The sequence below is a fragment of the Pogona vitticeps genome, chromosome 2 (genome assembly GCF_051106095.1).
Source record: "Pogona vitticeps strain Pit_001003342236 chromosome 2, PviZW2.1, whole genome shotgun sequence".
Taxonomy (NCBI): Eukaryota; Metazoa; Chordata; class Lepidosauria; order Squamata; family Agamidae; genus Pogona; species Pogona vitticeps.
The window spans coordinates 42,382,279-42,400,458 of NC_135784.1; the positions used below are offsets into that span (position 1 = coordinate 42,382,279).

The 18,180-nt window shown below is 42.3% G+C and overlaps 1 protein-coding gene across 6 annotated transcripts in view; it reads left to right on the plus strand.

Moving 5' to 3' along the window:
* SLC25A26 (solute carrier family 25 member 26) overlaps positions 1 to 18,180 on the plus strand; it is a 183,737-nt gene that overhangs the window by 157,684 nt on the left and 7,873 nt on the right. For 3 of the 6 annotated variants that reach the window (XR_012083472.2, XM_072989403.2, XM_072989404.2), the window contains 2 exons: positions 13,179 to 13,243; positions 14,958 to 15,031. The exons of 2 other annotated variants lie outside the window; for them this stretch is intronic. Coding sequence is in view for 3 of the 4 variants with exons in the window: in XM_072989403.2 (XP_072845504.1) it covers positions 13,179 to 13,243; positions 14,958 to 15,031 (139 nt within the window). In the remaining variant the exon portion in view is untranslated. The remainder of the gene's footprint in view (positions 1 to 13,178; positions 13,244 to 14,957; positions 15,032 to 18,180) is intronic. One more of the 6 variants, XM_072989405.2, reaches the window with a different exon arrangement.

Consider the following 18,180-nt stretch of genomic DNA (forward strand, 5'->3'; position numbering starts at 1 on the left):
TCTGCCTGTTCCAGAACACTGTCGAAGACGAATCATGTAGAGCTTGGTTTCTAGCCAAATTACCGTTTTTTTCTTCTTCTCTTAAAGAAGCTGGGATGCTTTGTTCCCCCTAGCACAGTGGTCCCCAACCTTGCGCCTCCAGATGTTCTTGGACTTCAGCTCCCAGAAATCCTGGCCAGCAGAGTTGGTGGTGAAAGCTTCTGGGAGTTGTAGTCCAAGAATATCTGGAGGCCCAAGGTTGGGGACCACTGCACTAGCAGATAGGATTTTAATGAATATTCATTAATATTCACTTTCTTGCTCAAGTGAATTAGATTCCTAGGTGATTCTATATCATCCCCTTTTTGGCATCTTTTATGAAGCTTGCCATCCTGACCTGTCAGTGGTAGAGCATCTGTGGCAGGGATCCACTTTAGTATCTGTGCTTTTGAAAGAGGCGTCCAAAAAAAGGCAAGTTCCCACCGTTCCTGAACACCATTGATATAGGCTCCAGAAAGCTGGGAAGGTTCAGGTGCTGCAGAGATCATGGGGAGGAAGTTAAGGGGAACATTTTTTTTTCTTCTTGTCTTGAAATTGGTTCTTGCTGGATCTGCTGATTTTCTCAATGCAACTAAACTGATTGGAACCTGGCCTGTGGCTCTGAAAACTGTGTTGCTAACAAATAATTGAAATTGTAATCAATGGGACAAGCTGCAGCCATTCCATCCTTGGCTGTCAGGCGGCTCTTAAAGGCAGGGAGGAGGAGCTGGCACCTGTAACCACTTTCCCCCTCTAAGATGCTGCTGCAGTGAATGATGCAATGGTGGGCTGTATATCTGGTGATAATTCTTCAGCTGGTGGGATATCTGTTTGGAGGTGGTAATCCCTTTAAGACCTGGAGTGAAACATAGGTGAAATCTGGAGCCAAGAGAATTTGGTGGTAAGAGGTTGTTTGGAGCCATCGTTGGAAAAGCCATGTTGTGTAGGAGCCATCGGCTGTAGAACCGCTTGTGGCTGATAATGCTGTTGCAAATGATGATGAATTTGGATTGCCAGAAGCCTGAGCTCTGGATTATACCCTAAGTACAGTACATGTTCATACAATCAAGAAGCTCTTTTGGTGACCATGCTGGGAGCTTGAAATTAAGAAATCTTTGTGAAGATTTCTTAGAAAAGCAATTGTGATCCTTCTCCTGCCTCAGATTTTGGTCCGTGGGACCTCTTCTGCCATATGGAAAGCCAATTGTCTCCTGCTCCTTTTACTCCTTTCACTTGAGGAGAAGTTCAGCACTTCTCCTCAAGTGCTGAACCCATAGCTATGTGGTATCATATTTCATCAGTAATTGTGTAGAGGTAAGAATAAATATGGACTTCTTGAGGCTCTGCTTTTAACTACCTTCTACATATATTTCTCTCAACCTTGACTCCTTAGAAATGCAGCCCTCAAGTTCAAAGATTAAATAAACACATGTAAGACCTATTACTAATGTGACACGCTAATTAAGTAGAGTAGATTGTATTTGTGTTGTGGCAGCTTGGAGACTTAACAAATTTATTTCAGTGAAAGCTCTCAAGGATTTAAGTCCTCTTCTTCAAACACAGGTGTCCAAAGGTGTGTCTGAAGAAGCAGATTGCAATGCACAAAAGCTCATACAGTACTGGGGGAAAAAGTCTTAAGACTGCCGCAGTACAATTATTTCTATTTTGTTTTATTTGTTGCTAAAACAGTCTAGCATGGCCTGAAGATTGAAGCTTCTATTTGTGCCCATTAAAAAACACTCCCTTTATGTGATCCTCCCACTTCCTGATTTTTTTTTAACCTGTAGGTTTTCCTGGCTCCCCACCCACTCCCAGCTACTGCATATATGCAAGAGCTAGGTTTGCCAGAGTTCACGTCAGGTGGTAAGAATACCTGTGGGAAATGTTGTTTTAATCTTTTCTTGCCATGTTGCTGCACATATTCTTTATGCAATAATTAAAAGCTGTGGGGCAGTTCTCTCTTATGTGGAATGTGATGTAAGAAAGACAGCTTTCCAGAAAGGAAAGTAAAAGTACATATGTGCTGAAAAACCAACAAAATATTGGAAATACAATCTATTCTCAATTTACTTCCAGTAGTCAGAAATTCAGTAATTAGACTTATAAATGTGGGGTTTCCAGGTCAGCAGCAGTATCCCATTCCTTGCCTTAGATAGGAAGGCTGGGGGTTAGGTCACAGAGGTGAGGCAGGCAAAGGTCGAGAGATGTAGTGGGCAGAGTGATTATGAAAACAAGCTTAAGGGGAATCTGGGTAAATGTGCCCAGAATACAGGTAAAACCTAGCTAACTATGGATAGTACCGTTTTTACTATCCTAGTGGAGAGCTGAGAAAATGCATGTAATATTTTTGGTGTTCCGGCAGCTAGCAAATTGGACCTAGAAGCTGCGATACATGTTGCCATTCCTATTAAGGTGCATGGCCTTATCTACAGCCTTATGAGAAGATTTCCTAACTCCCTTGGCTTGTGAATGCTCCTTGCTAGCCCATTTTTTTATTCTATTTATACCCCGCCTATCTGGTCGTTTCGACCACTCTAGGTGGCTTACAACATAAAAATAACAAATATAAGAAAGAGATTATAAAGAGATTATAATACAATTAAATAATTCTGCAAGATGGGAAGCATTCAAAATAAATCAAATAAAGAGGAGGGAAGAGGGTCAAGGATTAACTGGAAGGGAAGGCCTGCCTACACATACACGTTTTTAATTGATTTTTAAAGGTACCCAACGAGGGTGCTGCTCGAATCTCCGGAGGCAGATTGTTCCAGAGGCGAGGAGCCACCGCCGAGAAGGCCCGGTTCCTTGTTTTTTCCTTCCGGGCCTCCCTTGGCATCAGGCTCCTCAGCCTCACCTCCTGGCTCGTGCGGTTGACACGGGTAGAGCTAGGTGGGAGTAAGCGTTCTGCCAAGTATTGAGGCCCTAAACTGTTCAGGGCTTTATACGTAAGCATCAAAACTGGAGTAGAATTACAAAATCACAGAATAATTGAGTTGGACGTGGCCTATAAGGCCACCGAGTCCAACCCCCTGCTTAATAAGGAATACAAATGAAACCAGATCTGACAGATGGGTGTCTAAATTTCTCTTGAATGCCTCCAATGTTGAAGTAGTCAACACCTCTCATTGTAATTGGTTCCCCCATTGCCGTACTGCTCTAACAGTTAGGAGGTTTTTCAGAATATTCTGGCTTCTTGTAACTTATTATTATGTCTCCTGCATTCTGGGTTGATTGAGAACAGATCCTGCCCCTCCTCTGAAAGACAGCCTTTCAAGTATTTGAGAAATGCTATCATATATCCCATCAGTCTTCTTTTCTCAAGGCTAAGCATGCCCGGTTCTTTCAGTTTTTCCTCCTAGGTCTTGGTTTCTTCCACTTGGATGGATGCAGTATGAAGGTTTGTGAGGTACAAAGCCAGCCTCTTTTCCCTCTCTTGTTCAAACTGGCACAGTGGGCCCTAATACACGTAACCACCAGCAGTCTCGTTTGTCCTTTCTCTTGCTCTAGATTTTTCTATGCACTGGTATTGCACAAGCACAACACCTTGAAGCTGAGCCAGTGAGCCCCAGTGCCAGCTAGGAATGATTGGAGATGGGTGCCCTGTCCTGAGATGGTCAGTTCTTTGACAGCTGGCAACCCTATCCATAAAGTTTTACTCTGGTCTTAAGCCCTTGCCTGAGATTAGCCAGTGATGCAAAGTTGACATTCATATTTATTTATTTTATTTGTTATAAATAAAGTTTAGTTGTTTTTGCTCCCCAAACAATGTATATTTTAAAAAGGCATATATACAGTATACTCTCTCTATATATAGAGAGAGTATGGTAGAAAGAATATGTACAGTATAGAAAAAGAAATGTGTGCAGTACAGTGGTGCCTCGCTTAATGATTTTAATTGGTTCAAAAAAAATCATCGCTATGGGAAAACATCGCTAAGCAAAACGCGGTTTCCCATTGAAATGCATTGAAAACCGGATAATCCATTCCAATGGGAACGGATTGCCGTCCTTAAGCGAAAATCGCCATAGGAAACATCGCTAAGCGAAACACGGTTCCCCAATTGAAATGCATTGAAACCTATTCAATGCATCTCAATGGGGAAAAAAACAATTACAACAAATGTAAAAAGAGTCGGAACAAAGTCAAATTAGTTTAACAAACGGTTTATTAAGTGCACTTATGATTTCAAGCATTCTAAACATTTTTTAAACATTTTTAAACATATAGAAAACAGCCAAGATGAGGCTGTCAAAACCATCGTTAAGCGAAACAGGGGGACCCAAACTGTCATCGCTATGCGAAGCATGGTCCCAAACATCGCTATGTGAAAATCGCCCATAGGGAACATCGTTAAACTGAGTGCAAGATCGCTCCGAAAAAGTCATCGCTAAGCGAATTTGTCGTTAAATGAAGCGCTTGTTAAGCGAGGCACCACTGTACTTCAACACTTGTTTCAGTTAAATGTGGTGCTAAGCAGGACAGTCTTTAGAGCCCACCTATCTAGAAACACTGATAAAAGCAGGGATAACTGGGGCCATCACTGCGGAGGCCCTGTCTTCAGACTGCTTCAATAAAAGTTATTCCAGTTCTAAATCTCTTGTGGATTGTTGCTTAATCAGTCTTAATGGCAGATACTCTAGGAAACTCTAAGCAGATGGACAGGATTATATGGGTGGAGGCAGACTTTCAACTAACTTGGTGAAACATGCTTAAGGCTTTGAAAACTATTTAGTTGTTTATTTATATAATTTTGCCCCACTCAGTCTCCCAGCTAACATTCAGAGATTAAGAATGAATCTATCCCCGCCCCTGAGGTTTATAAACTAAAAGGCATGATGCAAGTTGAGAAGGAAGGGAGGGAAGTATGGAATGATACAACCTGAAACATCACTTCTTAGAACATTTATAAAGACTTAGGAATTTTGTGGCAGATATTTATTGTTGATGGCAGTAGGAGCAGCTTCCCAGTCATCCTGGAGGTCCTCACCGATAGGTATGAGTAGCAATGTGTCACTCTTCTGCTGTGCGATCTCAGGCCAAGACCAGCACTTTGAGTTGGGCCCAGAAATCCACAAATAGCCAGTGTGTTGCAGCAGAGGACTACAGTGCACTGTCTTGGGCTGGCATAGCCAACTGGAGCTTCTAGATACAGAGGCAGTAAGCTGCTACATTCTAGATTGTATTTTGTTATTTATTTAAGGAAGTGAAGAAACTTTGAAGACTCATCGATGTTTGTTTCGTTATTTCTCTCTCTCTCACACACAAGATGCTTGAACAAATTAAATGCTTGCTCTAGCCCATGCACTTGAAGACATTGCCTTGTTGAAACCTGTTGTTCTTTCTCTGCTTTTCTACCTATGAAACACATGGCTGGCTTGTTAATCATGAGCCTTTTGTCAGGGCAAGATGTATTGGTAGTGAGGATTGCAAACAATGAAATGTGAGCAAAGGCTTTCTGTGCAGAAATCTTGGACCGGTGCCTTGGTTTCCCTTTGGCTCTAAGTAGCTCTGACAAGTTTACAGGGCTGCTTTTGGAAACTCTCCTTGCCCATACAAGGTACTGAGGCAATGATGAAATCTCCTCTTCAGACTGACTCTTTACAGATGCTCAGGACAGCACTTCCAGGCCTAACTTGGTTAAACAATTACAGATGAAATACCCAGTCTCCATGTTTCTGCTACCCCATTGTGACTGGAATCTTCCTTTTATAGACTGGACAATCCTGCTGAATAATCGGTGGGAATCTTAAGGATGCTAGCGATAGGGGCTACATGAGCTTTATCCCTGTGCTGCAACAGGTGAGGATATTCTTAAACCCAACATTATGGTTCCTGAGTCCTCAAAGTGTATGTCCTTTCAGTCATACAGGCCAAATGGTGGGGAGCTTTCAGTTCTGCTTAGTGGAAGATGAGCAAAAAGAGATAGGTTGTGCACTGGAGCATGGAGATTCAGATTCCTTAGTAGGTAAGCAATGATTTATTGCAGGAGGTAAGACTATGTCAACTCTGGGAAATAGGCAGCATTCCAACTGCTGCTGAATCAGAACACCCGCCATCCTTTATCATCAGCAATCTTAGCTAGAGCTGATGGGAGCATCACTATGATAACATCTAGAGGCCTACTTGTTCTCCAGTCATGGGCCCTGTTCTTGATGTATTTGTTGTCTTTATATCCCATCCTTTCTAAATTGCTCAGTTTTATTTGAGTGGCTCTCCTGATTTTTCCCTCAACAACTCTTCATGGTGAGTCAGGCAGAGCAGGACTGACCTGAGGTCTCACCCAGTGAGTTTTTTTTTTCACCAAGTCAGAACTGAAACCAGGTCTTCTGAATCCTAGAGCCAATAATGATTGTGTCACTCAAATGAGATTAGTTTTTCTCAATGTAGAACTGCTGGGCGAGTAGTAAAAATCAGAAACTGTGAAGTGCCAAAGTTTGTGGAGGAAGTATAAATTGGGATTAATCTGTTACCCCTGTGACAGAGGCTTTGGATGGCCAATGATGCAAATGTGTAATTTGAATTCCTCATGTCCCTTCCTTGGGAATTGTAAAGCACACCATGCTCCCACTGGTTTCCATGCAGCTGCCCATCTCAGGCTTTGAATGAAGGATGAGTGCGCAACTACCATGTTGGCTGATGAGAATGAGAGTTGTATTTTGACACAACTGGAGGGTACCACATTGGAAAAGTCTTCATTAATCAATTCCTCTTTAATGGCAGAATTTAGATCGTTCTTGTTTGTTCTGTTTCCTGAATTGGTACCTCCCTTGAATTAGATATCATGGCTGAGAATCCAGAATTCATGACTACATGTTGGACTCTGCTGTTTGAATACAGCTGAGGTAGCCTAGCTTGTTCTTCTGCAGTGTTTGGCATGGAGAAGAAGCAGATCCACCAATGCATGTTTATGGTATTTCTTGGCCAGTTCTCCTATTGCCCCTTTCCTGGACCAAAACCAAACACTACCATTTTGTCATGTTATTTCCTTTGCAGTATTTCCTTAAATGGAATTGGCTGACAGTACTGGTGAATCCTGAAAAAAAAGCTAGTTAGACTTAGTGTATGCATTACAGATGTGCATATTCATGTTTTTGGACCACAGCTCCTGGAGTCCCCCAGTCTGGGGAGTTTTGGGAAATGTAGTCTGAAAACACAAATGTGCATTGTTGTAGGTTGCATTCTGTAATTGTCGACGAAACAGCATTTTGCTTCCATTTTTGCTTATCCTCGTTACTTACTCATCTACCCTTTTCCTAGTCCTTAGATACTTGTCAGTTGGAGAATCTGTAGCAGAGGCGTAGAAACTTGTGTTTTGGAAGTCCCTAGTTAGCATGGTCACCATGAATTTGGAGAACTGTATTCCAAAACTGCAAATCTGCACACCCCTAATGTATCACAAACTCTGAGCTCAGTTATTCTGTTTTAATGTGCACTGGCTGTATTTCTCCAACTCATGACTCTCTGTAGTTTGTTCTGTCTGCCTGCATGTGAATAATGAGTGTAGGAGGTTCAGCTTGTAAAATCAAGATAATGAAGGGTCCACTGCAGGTTCACTCAAAGCTATTTGTTTTTTAAAAAGGCAGTTCTCAATCACTTCCAGATTTTAATATGTCTCTCGGCTACACTTTGGACTACAACGAGCATTCTGGATTCCAGAAAACTGGGAGGAAAATTCAACTATTTATAGATACTTCCCAAGACAATGCTTTGGGCTGAACCTCTTGGAACATGTAGTCTGACCTTGGCTCTGATTTTGCTACATGCTCCTTTGACGGGCGCTTGCTTTTTTAACCTCTCATTGCTTTCCTCGTCTTCTGTTCAGCCCTGTGATTCTTTTAGTTATCTTTTGGTACTGCTGCAGCTCTGTCATAATTGTATGTTCCAGTTGATCTACTCTAACTGGAAGAACTCAGTCCCTAATACCTTGATATGTTAAGCAATATTTTATTTGGGGAAATTGGTCTTATTGCCATAGAAGAAACAGCAAAGCACCCCATCTCTCTCAGAGCCATGCAGTTCTCACAACCAGGACGGCCAGGGTATATTTATACACTTTTCTAAGCTAAGACTTTATCTAATAGCCCAATTGGAGCACTATTTTCACCAGCGAATCCAGGTTTAATAATCCACAGTGTGAATAAACAACATGCTGAAATGTACAGCCTGCTCACTCCCCCTCAGAACAGCTTAAAAGTTTGATCTGTTCTGTTCAGTGAATTGCTTAAACAGGAAATCCTGGTTTGTCTCTCCCCTTGCAATTCAGGATCACAAATTAGAATTTGTTTCTGGTTTGTAAATCCTGGCTTATTTGTGAGTTGACGAGCTAGGATCCACAGATCCGTTCATTGTTTATTTAGATTTAAATGTTTCTGAGCCATCTTCTTGGACAAAGCCCACCTCAGGCAGCAAACAAAATGCAACTGTGAAAATAAGAACACATTAATGTAACATTAACATTGTACAAATAGTGATGTCTAAGAATACTTCTGAAATATAACTAACACCTCCAGCATCAGTAGAGCAACAACACTGGACAGATGAATTAAAACACACTTGTGAGTTTTTTTTAAAGCTTGCAGTTGGAGGAGGCATCCTTTGAGAGGACATTCCATTCTTCAGCTGGTGGGTCAGGAACCACAGATGGATCACAGTGGTGGCACTGCTATTCTTTTTCTTTGTGGATCTTTTTAAGCGGGGAAAAAGGGATGTCACGTGCAAAGGACACAGAGTTTCTTTAAGTTCGGCAAAAAAACTAACTGGTGTCAGAAATGCAAGTGGTGTTAGACCCATAGTTCCCAACCTTGGGTCCCCAGATGTCCTGGGACTAAAACTTCAAGAAGCCTTCATTAATAGCTATGCAGGTCAGAATATTTGTGAGTTGTAGTTCAAGAACATCTGAGCAAGCAAGGTCAGGAAGTACTGTGCTAGAAGCTTCTTGGTTGTCGTGGCCAGACTTCGAAGTGCTTGAATATCCAAGTCCTCATAAAAGCACTGCTGTCTTGTTGAGATGAAGCAGACAGGTTTCATGATTAGCACTGTCATAAAGTGATTCAACCGACTAAGATATAAATGAGAGTATTTTTTTGTGATGGTTTGAACTCTCCAAAGAAGCTAGCTTGAGTGAAACCAAACTGATGGAAAGTGTTAATCAAGCTTTGAGTGAGCTGGATTGATAGATTTGTACGTAGAGATTGGTGCCATTTTATTTGGATATATTCTTATTATTATTATGGCCTAAAAACTTCAAAGTTTGTATTATTTCAAGATAATAAATATCAGTTTTTCTCCTGAATACATTCCACATGATCGTTCATTGCAGCTTATGATAGCAGTAAGTGAAAAATCATGAACAATATGTGAAGCATAATTTATAAGGACGCTAACAGTACTCATAGCAGTTAACTTAGATGCAGCACAGAGTTTTACCCTAAAGCTCATTTGGAAGCAGGTGAGTTTTGCCTTCATCCTGAAAATCAGGGTTTTTTTTTGTTGGGTCTATGTAAGCCTCTCTTTCAAGGCAGACTCGAGTGGCAGACTCTTTGAGAGTCAGAGTAACTTGCTAGGCCTTCCTCGGTATAATAATCACCATCTTGCATTAATGGTCTTGCCTCAATGTGCACACATTCTCTTTCTCTGTATATGTGCACAATTAAGCACTCACATACACCAGTGAAAGTATCAAAATCATAGTCCTTTAATGAATTGAAAAGTGGCTAGAATTAATAGATTGATAGGTCATGATTAGAGATTGATATGAACCAAACTGCTGGTTTGGCAGTTCGATGTGGTTTGGTTTTCAGCTGAACAGCTGATCCGCAGTTTGGTGCCCGCCCCCTCCAGCAGGCGCCCACTCTGCCGCATCACCCCACCCTGCTTCCTTCCTACAGGCACTGCCGCCGAGGGGGTGGGATGCCAAAGCATGGATCAGCTATTCAACTGTGCTGAACCACTGAACCAGCAATTCGTATCTATCTCTAGTCATTATAAATATAAGTCGTCGTATTGGAAGAATCTTCCACAGCATCACTTGTTTTCCACCTCTCGCCATGGATGCCAGTAGGGGCATTCCGGAAGTAAGAGTAAACTGTACCTGTCATTTCATTCATTATATCTCACTGTCCTGTTGCCCCTCCCAAAGAGTTAGATTCGCCACTTCTTGTCTTCCTCCTCTTAGCAATTTCTGAGCCTTCAGCTACTAACATCTCTTTCTTGACCCCTCCTGACCCCACCGAGAGGTGACTTTAAGAGTGCCATTGCTGTTCATTCTGCTAACTAAGTGCTCTCTGAACAGACCCTCTAGATTGAGCAGTCTGAATAAAAATTGCAAGGACTCTCAGGAAACACAATAAAAGGGGTGAACGACAACTGGATAGAGGGCGTGGATATATATGGTGGTTCTAAACACATTTATATAGGAAAATTTCTTGCAGATAGCAGCGAGAGCCAGTATCCATGATACATGCACCACTATGGGGACATTGAAGATGTAGTTGAAACACAGAGATATCATAGTAGTTACTGAGAATTTGTATTCTCTCCGTCACCATGTCCAGTTACAAATACAGTGGTGCCTCGCTTAATGGGCGCCCCATTTAACGATGAAATCACATACTGATGAACATTTTGCAATCGCTTTTGCGATCGCATTGCGATGTTTTAAATGGGGAAAAATAGCTTTGCGATGATCGGTACCCTGTTTTGCTTACCAATTGTTGCAAAGCGATGATTTTCTAACAGCTGATCCAAAATGGCTGCCAGGTTAAAAAAAATGGCCACCCGCTGTGTTTAGAGACGGATTCCTCGCTTACCGGGCAGCGAAAATGGCCGCCGTATGGAGGATCTTTGCTTAAAGGTCAGTTTTAAGCCCATAGGAACACATTGAAGGGGTTTCAATACATCCCTATGGGCTTTTTAAAATCACATAGTGATGAAATCGCTTTGCAGTGATTTTTGCTGCACTGATTAACGTCGCTATGTGAGGCACCACTGTATGTACTTGCCATGGATTATCGGTCTGTAAACATCTGACATACTATGAATAATGATAAGCATTTAGTGCCTTTCCTTAATGCCTTGTTCCTCCCTGCATTAATTCACCAAAATGATTATAACATTTGACAGGCAAATGATAATTATAGTAACAGAAGGCTGTTACTTTTAAATGTCCTTGGAAAAATGTAGCTTATTCTGCTCTGGTAGGACTTAGATTCTTTCTATACAGTGGTGCCTCGCTTTACGATTTCCCCACATTATGACGAATCCGCATAACAAAAATCTTTTTGCGATCGCAAAACGATGGTCTAAATGGGGGAATTTCGCTTTGCGATGATCGATTCCCTGCTTCAGGAACTGATTCTTTGCAAAACAACGTTTTTCAAACAGCTGATTTTCAAACGGCGGTTTCAGAATGGCCACCGGGTAATTAAAATGGCTCCCCGCTCTGTTTAGGGACGGATTCCTCACTATACAGGCAGCGAAAATGGCCGCTGTATGGAGGATCTTTGCTGGATGGTGAGTTTTTACCCCATTGGAATGCATTGAACGGGTTTCAATGCTTTTCAATGGGTTTTTTCCCTCGCTTTATGATGTTTTTGCTTAACGGTGATTTTCCTGGAACGGATTATCATCATTAAGCGAGGCACTACTGTACAAGATACGAAAGCTTCAGAATGTGTGGTCCTCGCAGCACTGGTGAACAGCCAGTCCTACCAGGCCTGGCTGCCGCAACAGTTGAACAACATCTGTAGAGCCACATATTCTCAGCCCCTGCTTTAGACGGTACTGAACTGCCTGTTAGCTCCTCTAACATAGCTGAATGCTTAAGGATCCATAGACTGGGTAACATGAACCCGATACTAGCATTAGAAGGTACCAGAACAGAGAATCTGAGCTCCCGTTTCCCAGCAGACGCAGCAGCTAGGGAAGAATGCCAGAGTATTTTGGATGGAACCTCCATGTTCCCGACCTCTGTGCAGCTTCTGCCGTGGTTGCGTGATTGGCTCCAGTGTTGGATGACTGTGGCAGAAAGGATAGTGCCTCTGAATGCTGCAGGTGCTTCTCTATTCTTGGAAGTTCACACCTCCCTTCCAGCTGCATGGGTCCTACCCTGAAGGATCAGCTCCATTGTTGGTCTTGTCTAAACACATTCGGTTGTTGACAGCTTTGTTTCAGCCAAGCCTTACTCAGTGTTGTCAGAGCAGCTTTCCGAGGCCTGTGGCCAGGAAATACCATGTGTCAGACTTTAGGGAGTTTAGTTTACCTGGCTCCCGGCTCATTTCTCAAATGTTGAGAAATGTCACTCCTTTTCTGTTTGCGCTGATTATAGCTGATACTCTTTTGTGTCTTTGTAAGCAGAGGCTGGACTCAGATTGGGGGGGGGGGAGCTCTGCATTAGCTAAACTGAGTAGCGAGAGGTGGAGTGAGGGTTGTCTCCTGCCAGGGGTGAACATAATGCAGCCATGGGACTATAAATCAGACATAGAGTACATGCTCTGTACACAGATGGTCCCGATTTCATTTTCCAGTGTTTCCAGTTAAAATGGGGGAGGAGGCATGTGACCTTCCAGATTATGCTGCAACTCCCATCAGCTCCAGCCAGTGGGGAATTACAATCCATCATCTGGAGGGACCCATGTCCCCATCTCCAAGTGAAAATCATCAGTAACGTGTGATGGGAAAGAGTCCATTTTCTCCAGAATCTCAGGGAGCTGCTGCAAACCAGACCCATCTAACAGTGGGGTTTATTGGTCACTGGTAGTCTGGCCTGGTAAGAGGGGGTTCAAGAAAGTCGTGCCTTTAGGACACCGGACAAAACTCACGTGTATTGGGGAATTCTAAATAAAGAGAAGCCTACTTGGGCAAAAATTGATGCCAGGCTTGAAAGACAGGTGATTCTTATAAAGGGCATGTTACTTTTCCAAAACATTTCTCTTTTTTGGAAAAAAAAATGCCCTGGCGTTTATTTATTTTTTTGTGCTCCTTACCAAAGCCCGACATGATTCTGGCTTCACACAAAGCAACCTAGATTCTGAAGTGAGAAACAAGCTGTAAGAATTAATAATGAAGTGGTTTTGGCAGAAGCTGTGGGAACTCTGGGGCTATGCAGCATGCATATTGAACAAACAAAGTGTTACTTGTATTCGGCATTTTTATACGCTCAGGTGGATTTGCAGCTGCAGTCACCACCCCTCTGGATGTAGCCAAGACAAGAATTATGCTGGCTAAGGTAAGCACTCCAAGAATGGTGTGGGGCTGATTGACAGGTTTGCAGGTTAATAGCTGTCGGGTTTTGTCTGGTAGCCACAAAATTGAATCCAGCACCTTCTAATGGTTTCTTTACTTACATTTTATATTTGGGGTGTCTGTGTCTATAATTCTGGTGCCGATATTCCTGGCTTTCGCCTATCACCTCTCAGTTCATTTCTCCACTCAGCTGCTGCTCCCCCCCCCCCCCCCGAGCTACTGAGTTTGATGCTTCCTTTCATCTGGTAATGTAGATTTATAATTCGGTTCATTCTTTTAACTTGGGGCTAGTAATCTCTTTCCCTAATCTTTCACATCAGTGCACTCATTTTATTGTTAGTATTTATATTGGATGGGAAATAAGAGATTTGAGAAATGATGGTTTATCCAAAGCTACATTAAATTGGAATTCAAACCCAAGTCTTTCAGTCTACACCACAGTATCTAATGAAGCAATCTTTTTTAAAAGGCTGATTAGAGCAATAATCATAGTGTTGCACTTCCCAGAATATACACAAACCATAATGTGAACAAGGATCTTGCACTCCACCACCCCACCCTAGAAATAAAGAGGTGAGACCATAGTGATGGGGTAAAGTAGCAGGACCACAACTGGGCCTGGAGCAGAGGATCTGTTTTGGGCTCATCAGTGAAATGACACCAAATGATGGAAACATTCCATAAATTCCAGCTCCTTGTGAGAATTTTTCTTATGACCTCGCGAACAGCGTTCCTACCTATAGGGTGGCAAAGAAGTCTAGGAGCATGAGTGCATAAAGAAGACCTTCCTTATAGCCATCCACACAGGCCTTCCCAGTAGGCCTATAAATCCTACATTACACCAAGGGGTAGGGTTACCTTGGTCTAACCTTCCACAACCTTGTAAAGTATACATTCCATCAGTGTCAGCCAAGCCCATAGCCAGTGCTGGCAGCTAACCTTGGATGGATTTGGGATCAAGGCCTTTGGAAATTAGGGGCGGGGGGCTCACAAAACTGCAGAAGCTGGGCAACAGCGATTGGTCACTGACCTCCAAACCCAGCAACGTCATGGCCATGCCTATGAACAAAAGCTGATCTGAAAGGGACTATTATGCAGGGGGCGGGGCGGTATTTTGCCAAGGAAGACTAGGGAGAGGGAGAAAAACAGATTAGACAGGTTTCATCCACGAATTCCAGAGGGTGCTTAAAGAATTAAAGACTGAGGATTCTTTGTTTTCTTGTGTGCTAATACTACTGGTTTTCTGTGCATAAAGTTACTGATTCTGGTCACAGAATCATAAGTTGATTCAGAAAAAAATACAAACTGCTTCCTCATCCAGGAACAACCTATGCTAGATAGCTAGCTAACCACTCTAGCTGTGCCAGGATGTCTGTTTAATGTACACTCTCAAAGTTCAGGATTGGTGTTGATAACCTGATGTCACTTTGAAGTTTCACTTTCTATCTAGCATCACTGAGTCCCCACATCACATAATGTATACTTTTGTGTAAAACTGGGGCTAAATATTTCAGACCATGGTGCCAGAGGAAGTAGTTTGTAATCTACAAAAGGTCATACTGAAATAAGTTTCTAAGGTAATGCCATGTTTTCGGTTTTGTCCTATGTACTGAAACAGACTAACATGGTTACTCTTTTAAAGTTTGACACAGCCTTGTGTGTTTATATATATGTGTGTGCATATGTCTTCTTTACAGACTGGTTCCAGAAATGCAAGTGGGAATGTATTGTCAGCTCTGCATGGAGTTTGGAGAACCCAAGGGGTGTCTGGGTAAGGACAATGGGCCACTTTTTTCCTATATCTTTTTTTTTGTACACACTGGTCAATTTCCTGTCCCATATTTATGTGTGAGAAACTCTTAACTGGTATCTGCCCAGTTCTGTGTGACTAGCTCCTTGTCAGATCAATGGGACCTTCCTTAGTTGGAGTGTTGCCTTACAGTACTCTAGTGCTGTCTAGGTTATAAGCTGTCCATGCCAGGAGAGGAAACAGGAGGGTGTAGACAATGTCTGCTATGTCTTTCATTATTGTTGTTCTGTACATGTGAAGTGCAGCTGTGTACAAGGGAGAGCCTCCTCTTCCCTATGAGACTTTGCTTGATAGCTCAGTGATTTTTGGTCACTGGGTCCGGGAGTTAGATTCTCACTTTCTCTCCTTGACAGGGGCTGGATTCGATGGTCCTTGGAATCTCTTCCAGCTCTGCAATTCTGAGATGGTGACAATGACTATGATTTTGGTGATCTGTGGAAATGGGCTTCTCAAATCATAGCAACAGATTTTTAGAGGATTATAGGAGGCTTCACTCTTAAAAAAAAATACAAGAGAACCTTAAACAAATAAAAAGTCTTGTGGCACCTTTGAAACTAACTCATTTTATATGACATAAACATTTGTGGGTTTCAGTCCTGCTTCTTCAGACACAAAGCTGCAGTCCACAGAAGTTGATCTTAAATAAACTTTGGAAGCCTTAAATGTGCCACTGGATTCCTTATTGATCTTTTTACCACAGACTAATGTAGCTACCTCCTTGATTTCCTGTCCTCCCCCCCCCCCCCCGGTAACAAATTGTGGAGATGTAAAAGAAAAAAATGCAAAAAAACTATTCTGAAGAAAAGCTGATTGTGGGGACCTCTATGAAATTGGAAAGTCATAGTGTTGGAAGAACCTCTGAGAACCAAGTGCAATTCTCTGCATTGAGACATGTTGCACATGTTGTTGTTGTTTAGTCATTTAGTCACGTGCAACTCTTCGTGACCCCGTGGACCAGAGCACGCCAGGCCCTCCTGTCTTCCACTGCCTCCCAGAGTTGGGTCAAATTCATGTTGGTAGCTTCAATGACATTGTCCAGCCATCTCATCCTCTGTCGTCCCCTTCTCCTCCTGCCTTCACACTTTCCTAACATCAGGGTCTTTTCCCGGGAGTCTTCTCTTCTCATGAGATGGCCAAAGTATTGGAGCCTCAGCTTCAGGATCTGTCCTTCCAGTGAGCACTCAGGGTTGATTTCCTTCAGAATGGATAGATTTGTTCTCCTTGCAGTCCAGGGGACTCTCAAGAGCCTCCTCCAGCACCACAATTCAAAAGCATCAATTTTTCGACGGTCAGCTTACTTAATGGTCCAGTTCTCACTTCCGTACATCACTACAGGAAAAACCATAGCTTTGACTATTCGGACTTTTGCTGACAAGGTGATGTGTCTGCTTTTTAAGATGCTGTTGAGGTTTGTCATCACTTTCCTCCCAAGAAACAGGCGTCTTTTAATTTCGGGGCTGCTGTCACCATCTGCAGTGATCATGGAGCCCAAGAAAGTAAAATCTGTCACTACCTCCATATCCTCTCCTTCTGTTTGCCAGGAGGTGATGGGACCAGTGGTCATGATCTTAGTTTTTTTGATGTTGAGCTTCAGATCATTTTTTTGCACTCTCCTCTTTCACCCTCATTGCAAGGTTCCTTAATTCCTTCTCACTTTCTGCCATCAGAGTGGTATCATTTGCATATCTGAGGTTGTTGATATTTCTTCCAGCAATCTTAATTCTGGATTGGGATTCCTCCAGTCCGGCCTTTTGCATGATGTATTCTGCATATAAGTTAAATAAGCAGGGAGACAATATACAGCCTTGTCGTACTCCTTTCCCAATTTTGAACCAATTAGTGTTTCCATATCCAGTTCTAATGTTGCACATACACTCTGCTTAAAAGTAGTGTACCCTAGGGCCAAACGAGATGTGATGTTAATTGAATCAATTAATATGCAATATGCAGACTTTCATAATATAATAGCAGGCAGGGGGAAGCCTAAGCAGCCTTGGGCCATGCAAGGTAGGGGAGAGAAGTTTCACTTCCTGATCTGGTCCCAATAAGAACCAGCTTTCTGGAGCTCCTATCTGTTTGTTAGGGAACATTCCTACCGGGAACAAAGGCTTCCCTTGAGATCCAAACAATAGCTTCAGAGAAGGTATTTTTTGAAGGATATGCCAGGAAAGAAAAAAAAGATATAAGTTCTTCTGTTCATTTCCACGGCTCCAAGATTACTCAAGCTTCCCTACAGTATTTACCTAGCACCAAGCCCTGTATCCATAACAATTAATTATTGCATCTAGTTTGGTCCCTAGAATGATCAGGATAAATTGCGAACAAGTCCATGTCATGGTTCACTTTTGTTCTATATAATAATTCCTGTGTCACTGTTGTGTAGTGAGTAAGAATGTGGGAATGATTATTCTATGTTACTGTATTATAAATTTGCTATTTCCTCAGCTTCTGATAGTCACAGCATGGGTTAGGGTACAGTTAATGATTTGGTACAAATGTGGCAGGTGCTGATACTGTAAGGAACAGAATTTGTATGTGAAACATACAAATAGTGTAAGCTAGGCACGTTCCTCAGATTCAGAATTTATTCAGAAAAAGAAGCAAAACATGGATATTGGTCTAACCTGGACTAGCCTGATGTGAAGCAAAGAAGCCTGGACCTGCGATCAAATTGAATTGGGACTCTCCAAAGCACTGCATTTTGCTTTGGCCCTTTGGAGAGTAAAAATCTAGAGTACCAGCCTTCATTTCAAATGGTCCAGGTTGGCTGATGACTGGGAAACAATGTCCATCTAATTTTGCATGCATTAATGGAAGGGCAGGAGCTGGGCAGGTAGATGAAGGAGGAAAAGCAACTAGTGAGAACTTCCGTTTCACACTGATGGTTGAGCCGTAGCTGAGGGCACTCCTTCAGTTCCTGGCCAGAATTCTTTATTTTCTTCTTTTGAGAGGACAAGGGAATTCAGACAAATACAAATACTTCAAACTATTTGGATACAAATCAAATTGGACGGGCTACAAATTGATTTGAAGCAAATTGGTTACGATTTGTAATACAAATAATTCAGACCAAACTGAAGCAAATGGTAGGCAGTGAAACCTCCCAATTT